The 12,749-nt window shown below is 39.2% G+C and overlaps 1 protein-coding gene across 1 annotated transcript; it reads right to left on the reverse strand.

Moving 5' to 3' along the window:
* Window positions 1-1,312: 1,312 nt before the first annotated feature.
* Window positions 1,313-1,639, reverse strand: LOC148565484 (uncharacterized). Its single transcript, XM_088487170.1, has one exon. It carries the CDS (start codon window positions 1,637-1,639, stop codon window positions 1,313-1,315), a length of 327 nt encoding a protein of 108 aa, XP_088343296.1.
* Window positions 1,640-12,749: the final 11,110 nt, after the last annotated feature.

Consider the following 12,749-nt stretch of genomic DNA (forward strand, 5'->3'; position numbering starts at 1 on the left):
GTGCATCACACACATCAACTCAAAGGGTACTTCCCAAATTGATGGTGCTATAATGGCTGCAGAGGAGAGCTTACTCTTAAGCTCCTCAAAAGCTAGCATGCATTCTTTATCAAATATAAAGGGTACATCAAAGACAAGCAAGTTACTCAATGGTTTAGCAATTTTTGAAAAGTCTCTAATGAACCTCCTATAGAAGCCAGCATGTCACAAAAAGCTCCTAACTGCTTTCACATTGCAAGGTGGGGGTAATTTTTTAAATCACCTCCACCTTAGCTCTATCCACTTCTATGCCTTTGTTAGAGATTTTGTCACCAATGATTATCCCTTCAGTTACCATAAAATGGCACTTTTTTCCTGTTTAAAACCAGGTTAGTCTCTTGGCATCTCTATAACACCAAGGCAATATGGTGTAAGCAATTAGGGAAAGAGTTACCAAATTCTTAAAAATTGTCAATGAAGACCTCAATGAACTTTTCAATCATGTTAGAAAAATGGACAGCATGTATCTTTGGAATGTAGCTGGTGCATTGCACAATCCAAAGGGCATGTGCTTATAAGCAAAAACACTATATGGGCAAGTAAAAGATGTCTTCTCTTGGTCTTTAGGATCAACTACAATCTGATTGTAGCCTCAATAGCTATCCAAGAAGCAATAGTATTCATGCCCAGCAAGCCTCTCCAACATTTGGTCCATAAAGGGTAGAGGGAAGTGATCTTTTCTGGTGGCCTCATTAAGCTTTCTATAATCTATACACCTGTGCCATCCAGTGACCGTCTTGGTAGGAATCAGCTCATTCCTTTCATTTGGCACCACTGTGATGCCTCCCTTCTTAGGTACCACTTGAATAGGGCTCACCCAAGGACTATCTAAAATGAGGTAAATCACCCTTGCTTGCCATAGTTTCAACACTTCTTTCTGCACTACTTCCTTCACTGATGGATTCAACCTTCTTTGTGGCTGGATTGTGGGCTTGACATCCTCCTCAAGGAGGATCTTGTGCATGTACATTAAAGGGTTTATCCCTTTTAAGTCAGAGAGAGTCCACCCAATGGAATCTTTATGTTGTTTTAGCACCTCAATTATCTCCTTCTCTTGCTCCTTTCTTAAGGCGGAGTTGATGATTACTGGATAAGTGTCATTGCTCCCCAAGTAAGCATACTTCAGGACAGGAGGTAGTGTCTTCAATTCCAGCTTGGGTGCTTCCTCTTTCTCATTTTTTTTGTCTAACATGATTGGGTTGTCTATGTTCTCTTTTGGAGTTCCACTGCATGCTTGTTGATCTTCCTCCATCACTTCCTCAAGCTTGTTTTCTTATAAGACTCCTTGTACCAATGGCTCAATTGCATCCACCATCATGCATTCTCCAAGAGGTTCCTTTGGGTAACTCATGGCTGTGAATACATTAAACACCATCTTCTCCTCATGTAGTCTGAGAACTAATTCTCCTTTTTGTACATCAATAATTGCTCCAGCTATTACTAGGAATGGTCTCCCTAGTATGATTGATGTATTGGCTTCTTCTTTCATGTCAAGCACCAAAAAATCTGCTGGGAAGATGAAGTCACCTATCTTGACTAACAAGTCTTCTACTACTCCATAGGAAAACTTGAATGTTCTGTCTGCCAGCTGGAGTGCCATTCTTGTTGGTTTGACTTCTTCAATCATCATTCTCCTCATCATGGATAAGGACATTAAGTTGATGCTAGCTCCTAAGTCAAACAGTGCCTTTTCAATGTTGATGTCTCCTATGATGCATGGAATTTGGAAGCTCCCAGGGTCCTTCATCTTTTGAGGGAGTTTCTTTTGTATGATGGCGCTACATTCTTCAGTCAGCACCACAGTTTCTTTTTCTTTCCAGTTTCTCTTCTTGGTCATGAGTTATTTTAGGAACTTAGCATAAAGTGGCATCTGCTCCAATGCTTCAGCAAATGGTATATTGATTTTGAGCCTTTTGAATATCTCCAAAAATTTAGAGAATTGACTGTCCTTCCCATCCTTTCTTAGCCTTTATGGGTACGGAGCCTTTGGCACGTAAGGCTTCAAAATCTCCTTTGGTGGGGTGGGCACAGGTGCCTTTTCCTCCTCTATATTACTTGGGCCCTTGGCAGCTTCTCTTTCTTTTGATTCATTGCTTAAAGGTGCTTCCTTTACTTTTCTCTCACTTCTCAATGTAATGGCCTTGCATTCTCCTTTTGGATTGGTCATGGTGTCACTAGGGAAAGTGTTGGTAGGCATGGGTGCTTGCTTGAACAGATATCCAACTTGTTCTTCAAGCTTCTTAATTGAGGCTCCTTGATTTCCCAGGTTGGATCTAATTTCTTCTTGAAAGTCCTTCATCTCTCTTGCGTGTTGGATCTTTGAATTTGCTAATTCTTCTGCCATTTTTACAAGTATGGTCTCCATCCAAGCAAGTCTATCACTATCAAGGGATGATTGTAGAGCTAAGGATAGTTGGTTGTGACTAGTTATTACGTTATCAGCTTGTTCTGTGCTAGTATGGCATCTACACCTTCAAGTTCCATTACTTCCCATTTTGGATTGGAGCTCCTCTCTGAAGCATAGTAATATTGATTGTTTGCCATAATTTCAATGAGCTCTATGGCTTCTTCAGGGGTCTTCATTGTGTTAAGAGAATCCCCTGATGAGTGATCTAGTGTTTTCTTTGCTTCTTGATAGAGGCCTTCAATGAAGATGTTAAGCTGGATCCATTCATTGAACATGTCAGGGGGCATCTTCTTGTCAGCTCTTTGTACCTCTCCCAAGTTTCATAAAGTGTTTCTCCATCCATTTGCCTAAAGGACTGCACCTCTGTTCTCAGCTTAATGTTCCGTTGAGGAGGGCAAAATTTGGTCAAAAACTTATTGACCACATCCTCCCAAGTAGTCAGGCTTTCCTTGGGGAAGGATTCTAACCATTTAGATACTTTATCTCTTAGGGAGAAAGGGAATAAAATCAATCTATATGTGTCTGGAGGGACCCATTTATTTTAACTGTGTCACATATCCTCAAGAAAGTTATCAAATACTAGTTAGGATCTTCTTGAAATCCTACTCCAAATTGACAATTGTTTTGAACAAGAGTGATCAGTTGGGGTTTCAGCTCAAAATTGTTAGCATGCACATTAGGTGTAAGAATACTGCTCTCGCAATTCCCAGGATTAGGATTGATGAAAGAGCCTAACACCCATCTAGCAGGTGGAGCATGATTACCAGCACCCTCTCCATGGTGATTATGCATTACATCTTCCATGGTTTGATCTGAATCCTCTTCTTCTCCAACTACCCTTTTTTCTCTTGCTGCTGCCTCTCTTCTTAATCTTAGAAATGTCCTTTCTGGCTCAGAATCAAAATAGGTTGATTCTCCCCTTCTACCTCCTGGCATATACAATGCAACACAAGATTCAAAGTAAAGTGATCACCCTCTTAATGGAAAGATGGTGAGGTTAAACTTGCGTGATGCAAAGCATCAAACAGTTAGTATGCTCAAACCAGAATGACAGTATATACAATGAACACTTGAATAATCAATTGCTTGTAAAGATAGAACAAATAACTGAGATTAAATTGGTTAACAAAATAAAGAAAATTGTTTAATCTAGATACCCATTGACTTAATCATTGTCAATTCAAAATCAATCCCCAGTAATGGTGCCATAAACTTGATCATAGAATTTTTGCATCTCTACAAAATTTCCTTCGAATAGGGAAGATTCATTGGGGTTAGGAGGTATTGCATTCTCCGGATCAACACCTCATCATCTCTTCCTCAATCATGCAACTCATTAACCTCTTGGCAATCATGAGTGATCAAATCCCAATTCCTTGATGATTCAATCTCTCTCACTTGATCAATAGCCAATTCTTTGGTCTAATTTCTCATGCAAAGATATGAAGCTTGGTCCCTAATTATACCACACAATCTCATAGATCCAAACATTGGGTAGATTTAATGTTACCATATCCAATCCCAAAACTCAGATATACTCAATTGTGAGAAAGGATTTCAAGCATGATTCTATGATTCCTTTTTCAAGGATCTCATAAAACCCAATTACATTCAATATCTTTCTCAAGATAATTAAATGTTAAAATGAAGAACAAAATGCTTTCTAGTAAATCAAAGAGAGATAAAGAGAAGAAGAAAATTAAATCACTATTGATCCATCAAGTACAATAGAGCTCCCTCCTCCAATGAGAGGGAGTTTAGCTACTCATAGCTCAGAGAGAGTACAAGAGATAGAGAAGTTAAGTACATAAAAGTGTACGTGTATCCAAAAGTAAAAGTCCTCTACTCAGTATGTCCTAAGGGGTTTAAATACTACTCCTATCTGAAAGATGAAAATTACAAAAAATGCCAAATTATAAATTCTTAACTAACTCCTAATTGGACTCCTTTCTCTGAGTGAAGGCGTGTTGAGTGGCGTGCCACTTGAGAGTGCATGCCCATGATGATGCATTGGCGTGCCACACCCTGAGCACGTGGTTGGAACCCCCTCTTTGGTGATTCATTGTCCATTTTCTGTTAGATAAGCCTGGCGTGACACACCCATGGATGTCCATGGACATGCCAATAATGATAGCTGGGCGTGCCACGCCTTCGAGCACGCCAGTGGCACGCCCATAGTGCTGGGTCAAGGTTGCCTACTGTGTAATAAGCCTAGCATGCCGTGCCTAGACACATCAGCGTACACACCCATGTTGAGGTCTTGGCGTGCCATGCCCTTGCAAGCGCCAGTGGCACGCCCATTGTGTTGTAGCCTTGATTCTTCTTTGGATACTTGGCCTGGCATGCCGTGCCCAGGCACGCCAGCAGGCACTCCTTCAATGATATCTTCATTTCCCTTTCCTAGAAGGTTGGCTTGGCGTGCCACGTCCAGACAGGCCAGTAGGCACGCCAGCTTTAAGATCTTGGCGTGCAATGCCTTCGCAAGCGTCAGTGGTACGCCCATTGTGCTGCACAAATTCTTCCCTCTGGACAAGTATCCTGGCGTGCCATGCCAGTGCACGCCAGTAGACACGCCAATATTGAGGTCTTTGGCATGTCAAGCCTTCGAGCACACCAGTGGCACGCCCATTATCTTATTCCTTGGATCATCTTTCTAGATCACAAGCCTGGCGTGCCATGCCCAGGCATGCCAGCATACACGCGCACTTAAGGTCCTTGGGATGCCATGCTTATGAAAATGCCAGTGGCACGCCCCTCATGCTGTGTCAATATCTCTTTCTGGATTGTAGGCCTGACGTGCCACGCCCAGACACGCCTGTAGACAGGCCAGTTTCAAGTTCATGGCGTGCCATGCTCTTTCAAGCACCCATGGCATGCTCACAGTGCTGCACCATCCTAACTTCTCTAGAAAACAAGCCTGGCATGCCACGCCCAGGCACGCCAGCATACATGCCCATATTAAAATTCTTGGCGTGCCACGTCCATGCAAATACCAGTGGCACGCCCTTTAATGGTGCACAAATTCATTTTCTGGAAGATTGGCCTGGCGTGCGACGCCCGGGCACACCCATGGACGCACCCATCTTCCTAGTTTGGTGTGCCATGCCCAGCACGCTCAGTGGCACGCCAGCTTTGCTTGCATTCTTCCACCCTCTTTGTTGCTCTTTTGTCCTGAAATACATGCAAGATCTAATTTCAAAGTAGTGTTCTACTAATTCATGATATATCTCTCAATAATGCATTAAATTAGTGAGAATTTATTCATTCTATGGTCATTCTTTCATGAGAAAATAGATAGATGATGCAAGTCATCATCACTTGAGAATCACTATACACGATCAACCTTACTGTCCCGACCTCTTTGGTTATCTTCAAGCCAGTAAGTAATGCTTAGTACTTTGCTTGATTATTGTTGGCCGAAAAACTGAATTTTAATGAAAGCTCTATTCGAGTTCCTTTTTCACTCTCTAGGATGACTCTTGCTCCACTTCCAGATTTATTGGATGATCCATCCACATATAAAGTCCAGGCTGTAGGATTTCCCTGGGTTTTGGTGTACTTAGCCACAAAGTTGGCAAGGTATTGGGATTTTATTGTTGTCCGAGTTTCATACCTTAAGTTGAATTCGGATAGTTCTATGGCCCATTGTAGCATCCGACCTGTAGTGTCTATCTTTTGGATGATATGCTTCATGTATTGATTAGTTAGGACTTTTATGGTATGAGTTTGGAAATAAGGTCAGAGCCTTTTGGAAGTGAGCACAAGGGCATATGTGAACTTTTCTATTTTCTGATAGTTTAATTATGCCCCCTGTAGAGCCTTGCTAATAAAATAATTTGGTTGCTACCCATTCTCATCTTCTTGGACTTAAGCTGAGGCTATGACCCTACTTTCAACTACTAAATACAACACGAGTTCTTTCCCTGAAACAGGTTGGGTGAGTATTGGTGGCTGACTCAGGAATTTTTTTATGTCTTGAAAAGCTTGCTCGCATTCTCGAGTCCATTCAAATTGGCATCCTTTCTTAAGTATTGAGAACAGGGATACAGACCTCGGGGCTGATCGCGCCAAGAATCTAGATCGGGCTACTAACCTTCCATTTAATTTTTGCACTTCCTTGAGACATGTCAGGCTTTTCATATCGAGAATTGCTTTGTATTTATCCAGGTTGGCTTCAATGCCTTTTTAGATGAGCATGAAGCCTAAGAACTTTCTAGCTTCTAATGTAAAGATACATTTTGAGAGATTTAATCTCATCCCTTGTTCTCTAACTGTGTTGAATACATCAGACAAGTCAGACAAGAGGGTAGCATCTTCTTTTATTTTGACAAGCATGTCATCAACGTAGACTTCTATCAACATATCGAGATGGGATGAAAACACCTTATTCATTAGCTATTGATAGGTGGCTCCAGCATTTTTAATCCAAAAGGCATTACTACATAACAGTAGTTGGCCTTTGGGATGATGAAGGAGGTCTTTTATTGGTCCTACTTATACATTGAAATTTGATTGTACCCCAAGTATGCATCCATAAAAGACAAGTATCGATACCCTGAAGCTGAATCCACCAAGGTATCAATGCTGGAAAGTTGGTATTGGTCTTTAGAATAAGCTTTATTGAGGTCAGTATAATTGACACACATTCTCCACTTTCTGTTATGTTTTTTCATGAGTACCACATTAGCCAGCCACAAAAGGTATTTCACCTCTCTTATGAATCCGGCTTCCAATAAAGCTTGCACTTGCTCTTGTGTAATTTGTGCTCTTTCAGGACCGAGCTTTCGTCATCTTTGTTGAATAGGTCATGAGTCGGGAGAGACAACGATCTTGTGACTCATGAGGTCGGGATGTATCCCAGGCATGTCAGAGGCTTTCCAAGCAAAGAGGTCAGAGTTTTCTGGTAAGATCTTAACGAGAACTGTTTTTAATTCTTTGTCCAGGTTAGCTCTTATGGTTGTTATTTTCTCTGCTTGATCTTCGATTTGAACCTTTTCAGTCTTTCCACCAGGTTGAGGTCATAGTTCTTCTCGAGTTTAGACACCACCCAGTTCAATGGTGTTGACTTTTTTCCCTTAATACTTTCCCGTAGATTCAAGCTCTCATTATAGCATTTTTGTGCCAACCTCTGATCTCCTCTTATGGTAGCAATTTTCTCTAAAGTTGGAAATTTCATATAGAGATACGGAGTGAAAACGATCACATCTAGTCAGTTCAAAGTTGTCTGACCTATCAATGCATTTTAGGCTGATTCCACGTTAACTACAACATAGTCTATATTCAAAGTTCTGGACTTCAATCCCTTACCAAAAGTGGTATGCAAGGAGATGAAGTCGAGAGGTCAGATGGGTATGTTTCCTTACCCAAAAATATTTTCAGGATAGGATCTTAATTCTTTTTCTTCTAGCCCTAGCTTGTCAAAAGCGGGTTTGAATAAGATGCCAACCGAGCTCCCCTAATCTACCAGAGTTCTGTGGAGATTTTCATTGCCATGTATGATTGTAATCACAATAGGATCATCATGCCCTAGGGTTACTCCTTGAGTGTCTTCTTTGGTGAATGAGATTGTGGTTAAATCGGGAACTTCACATTCTTCACTTACTTGATAGACTTCTTTTAGATGCCTTTTACGAGAAGACTTGGTTACCCCTCCTCCTGCAAATCCTCCAACTATCATGTAGATGTGCCTATCAAGAGTTTGTAGTGGCCGATCTCATCGACCCTTATCTTCACCCCTCTTCCATTATCCTGGATTGTCTGATCTCTCTGTGAGATATCTTTCTAACCAACCTTCCCTGACTAGTTTTTCTATCACATTTTTCAAGTCGTAGAAAGTATTGGTAGAATGCCCATGTAGTTTGTGAAAAGCATAGTATTCCATTCGACTTCCAGCTTTCTTGTTCTTGATGGGGCAAGGGGGTGGGAGTTTTTCAATGTGGCAAATCTCCCTATAGATGTCAACAAGAGAAACTCAGAGCGGGGTGTAATTATGGTATCTTCAGGGCTTGTCCAAGTTGTATTCATCCTTTTTCTTTAATTTTTTATCTTTATACCAAGCTTGATAAGGAAGGTTTTGCTTTGAAATTCGCTCTCTAAATCGAAAATTATCCTTCATGTTGATGTATTTTTCCTTTCATTCTTGTACTTTATACAGAGAGGTCGGATGTCACTTGGATATAGATTGAGAAAATGGTCCTTCTCTTAAGTTGTTAACCAAACCCATTATCACTGCTTCTGTGGGTAAATTTTGAATCTCCAAGCAAGCTTTGATGAAGCTTTCCGTATAAGCTCGAAGAGTTACACCGAATTTTTGTTTAACCCCTAAGAGACTTGGAGCATGCTTGACTTTGTCCTTATGAATTGAGAATCTAGTGAGAAATTCCCTTGCCAGATTATCAAAACAAGTTACTGACCTAGGTGGTGATGCACGAAAATCTGTCTCTCAACAAATTTCCTTCGACAAGTATATCGAATGTCGTCAAGTAAAATCTCACAGTAGAGTGAGGTCAAATCCCATAGGAATTGATTAGTTGAGCAACTTTAATTAGAGGAGTGTTCTAGTTGAACTGAGCAGATTTGAATTGGGATTTATAGAAATTAAAATGGCGAGAAATGTAAATTGCAAGAAATGTAAATGACTGAAGGTAAAAGAGCTAAATGTAAATTGCAGAAAGTAATTGCAGGAAATTAAACTTGCAGAGATTTAAATGGGACTGGGAATGATGAGCATAAATGTAAATAGCAGAATATAAAGAATGGGAACATCAGAAATGGGGAGTTCATTGGGCTTAGGAGATATTGTATTCTCCAGATCAAGTTCATTCTCATCTCTTCCTCAATCCATGTAACTCATTGATCTCTTGGCAATCTTAGGTGATTGAATCCCAATTTCTTGGCAATTCAATCTCTCTAAGCTTGAACAATTGCCCAATTCCTTGATCTAATTACTCATGGAAATAGCTGAAGTATGGTCACTGATTATACCATATATTTTCCTAGATCAAAGTATTAGTAGGATTATATGTCACTATATCCATCTAACCCCCAATCTAGTCCAACATGAGAAAGCATTTCTAGCATGATTTCCTCATTCCTCTTCCAAGGTTCAAAGGAAATCCAAGTATGAACAACTTCTCTTCCGAGACAGTTACCCAATTGGATGAAGATTGAAAGCTTTCAAGTAAATCAAAGAGAATGGAAAGAAGAAGAAGAATAAGAACTATAATTGATCCATTGAATTACAACAGAGCTCCCTAACCCAATGAAATGGGGTTTAACTGTTCATAGCTATGGGAATGGAGAATTGAATTGTAAATTTCATTCTGAAATAAAGCTGAATTACAGTAAATACAAAGTGTTTGTAGTCCTGGATCCCCAGGTGCCAATTCCTTTCTAACCTAAATTCTATGCTATTTATACACTTTCTTCATTCAATCTTGAAGTCTTGGATGTGGGCTTTGGCCCTTGTTGAAGCTAGTTGAAAGTGGCTCTTAGTGATGCTGACGTGGGCTTGAGCTAACCAATGTTCATAACCTTGCATGGGTGCCACTAGAATTGAGCTTAGCATGGACATTAGTAACTACCGTTGGCCAATGTTCCCCTTAAGTCATTAAGGAACGTTTGAGGCAATGTTGGCCTAGTCATGCATATGTGTCAAACTGGTTTTTTTGCCATTTTGCGCATGCGCGTCACCCATGTGTACACGAGACTTGCTGCTTTTCCATTTTCATGCTTACGCATTATCGACGCGTACTGACAAAGAGAATTCTTGCATGGTTTGGAATCAATCAAAATAGGCATTAATTCGTTGGTAGCATAGTCCAAACCGACAATGAATTCTCAAGATCAAATATTGAATCCAATACCAAATAACCGAGATCGAGAGTAATTCAACCTCGAGTCGTTCTCCCTAGGATACAATCAAAGTGTTATGCTTTTGGTTGTGGAGGCAAAAAGGGGTTTTGAATCAAAGAACGAAATATTAAAAGAACTAAGTAATAAAAGAACTAAGAGATGATCAAAATTGTAATTAATGCAATTAAAGAGAAGATGAGATCAAAACTAGTGAAAATGCTATAAATGCAAAAAGAGCCTTGACATGGGAATGAGAATCTAAGGAATCCTATCATTGTCATAACCACAACTATGGTAATTATCATGAGTCAATCTCGCTTGGTTAACCCCAACCATCGAGGAGTAAGTCAAGCAAGTATAATTGACCTTAATCCATAAGTCCTAACTAACTTACCAAACTAGTTGATAAAAGGCTAGCATCAATGGAAACAAGAGTCAACTAACTTCCCAAGAATTACCACTAAATGTCAGACATTACGACTCTAGTATCCTAGGAACTCAAATCCCAAGCCAAGGTGTGAAAATCTACTCAAAACTCAAAGTTGGCATTTTCACAAACATCTTGTGTGCATAAAAGTAAAACATGGAAAATTGCAAAGTAAAATGAAAAACTATAACCAACTATCAACAATATCAACAAGAGACAAGCAATCAAGCATAGAGAAAGCATAAGATATGAAATTATTAATCAAAACTTCAAGAAACTAAAAATTGAAAATATGAACAAAGTAACTTAAACCAAAGGAAATGAAAATAAAGGCAATATAATTAAAGAGGAAATTGAGAGTACTTACAATTAAAGAAGCAAAATCCAAAATCAAAGCATGCTATAAAATGCTACAATGGAAATAGAAATGAAACCCTAAGAGAGCAATCTACTCTACACTACTCCTACTCCTAATACTATGAAAAACTTGTAAAAACTAAAAACTAAAATGTGCTAAAGCCTAATGCCTTCATATGTGTTGAATTCCCCTTCATATAGCATCCAAAATCAGCATTCAAGCCTTCCAAAATAGGCCAAGAAGCCTCAGAAATCGTAAAGCACGTGTTTCATTAATGCAACCACGTGCAGGGACCTGTGCGTATGCGCACGCACGAGTGGTTATGCGCACGCACACTTCGCTGTGTGTGCTTTTCCTTGTTTTCTTCATGTTTTCTCCCTTGTACATGCTTTCTTCCACTTTTATCTATCCATTCTTACCTCTAAGGCCTGAAATCACTCAGCAAATATGTCACGGCATCAAATGGAATAAAAGTGGAATTAAATTGCTCATTTCAAGCACAAAAACACATGTTTTCATATTTAGGATAAAATTGGGGATAAAACACAAAAGTATGCTATTTTGGTGCTTAAATGTGAGTTCATGTGCTATAATCCATCCAAATTGAGTCAAAATATATCGTCAAATATGCACTCATCAATTCTCTCACACTTAAACAATAGCATGTCCTCATGCTAAACCAACAAGGAGGATGATCAAAAAAGGGGTAATCAACTTATTAGATGCAAATATCTATATGCATGCAAGTATACTATATACTATCTATATCTATATATATGCTATAGTTTCCTATAAAATTGCTGAAAACAAACAATCAAATTTCCAAGCAAGAGTATAGACAAATAGGGTAAGGCAAAGAGATAATTCAATGCAAGCAAAATCTAAAGAATTGATTCAACTCATCAAAATGAAGCAACTTTCAAGAATACATGATAAGAGGTTTGGAAACATAGAGTTGAGTAATTAAACCTTCACTAGGAGTGTATGCACTCTAATCGCTCGGTGTCTAAGGGTTTAATCACTCAATTATCTTCTAATCATGTTTTCAAGGCATTTCTTTTCATCTAACAATCAACAACAAGTGATTCATGAATACAATTATCATGAGGACTTCATATGGTTATAACGGGGTTAGGGTTAAGGTGGGATAGATATGGCTAAGTGGACTAAAATGATTGAATCCTTGATTAGTTTAAGTATCCAACTTAACCCATGTCAACCAAATTAACACAGAATGCAATCCTAACCTTCCATAATTTCTTTCTCACAAACACTCATGTATGATTTATCATTCATATCACATATGAATTTCTTATTCATTTCTTATCTAACTTAACCTATTTCAACCAAATTAACACAGAATGCAATCCTAGTTCATACATGATTGTTCCTATTTTCTAAAATTTTCAATGAAATACCCAAATTAAACATTTTCATTCACTGCCAATGTTTCCCAAAATTCTCCCACACTTAAATGAAACACACTCCTTCAACCTAAGCTAATCAAGGATACAATCTAAGGTAAATCCTGGTTTTTCGCCTAAGGTTGTGATATGCTAATATCAAGAACAATGGGGTAGATAAAGCTCAAAGGGTGTTAATAAGGATAGATGCAAAGGGTAGGCAATATGGGTAAAGTAAGCTTTTAATCAAGGATGGCCTCA

Source organism: Arachis ipaensis, chromosome B5, assembly GCF_059453495.1.
Source record: "Arachis ipaensis isolate K30076 ecotype BB chromosome B5, ASM5945349v1, whole genome shotgun sequence".
In the NCBI taxonomy this organism is placed as follows: Eukaryota; Viridiplantae; Streptophyta; class Magnoliopsida; order Fabales; family Fabaceae; genus Arachis; species Arachis ipaensis.

Excerpts from the sequence above, each read along its gene's own strand:
- LOC148565484 (XM_088487170.1), bottom strand. The coding sequence starts at position 1,639 with ATGGCACTCCAGCTGGCAGACAGAACATTCAAGTTTTCCTATGGAGTA.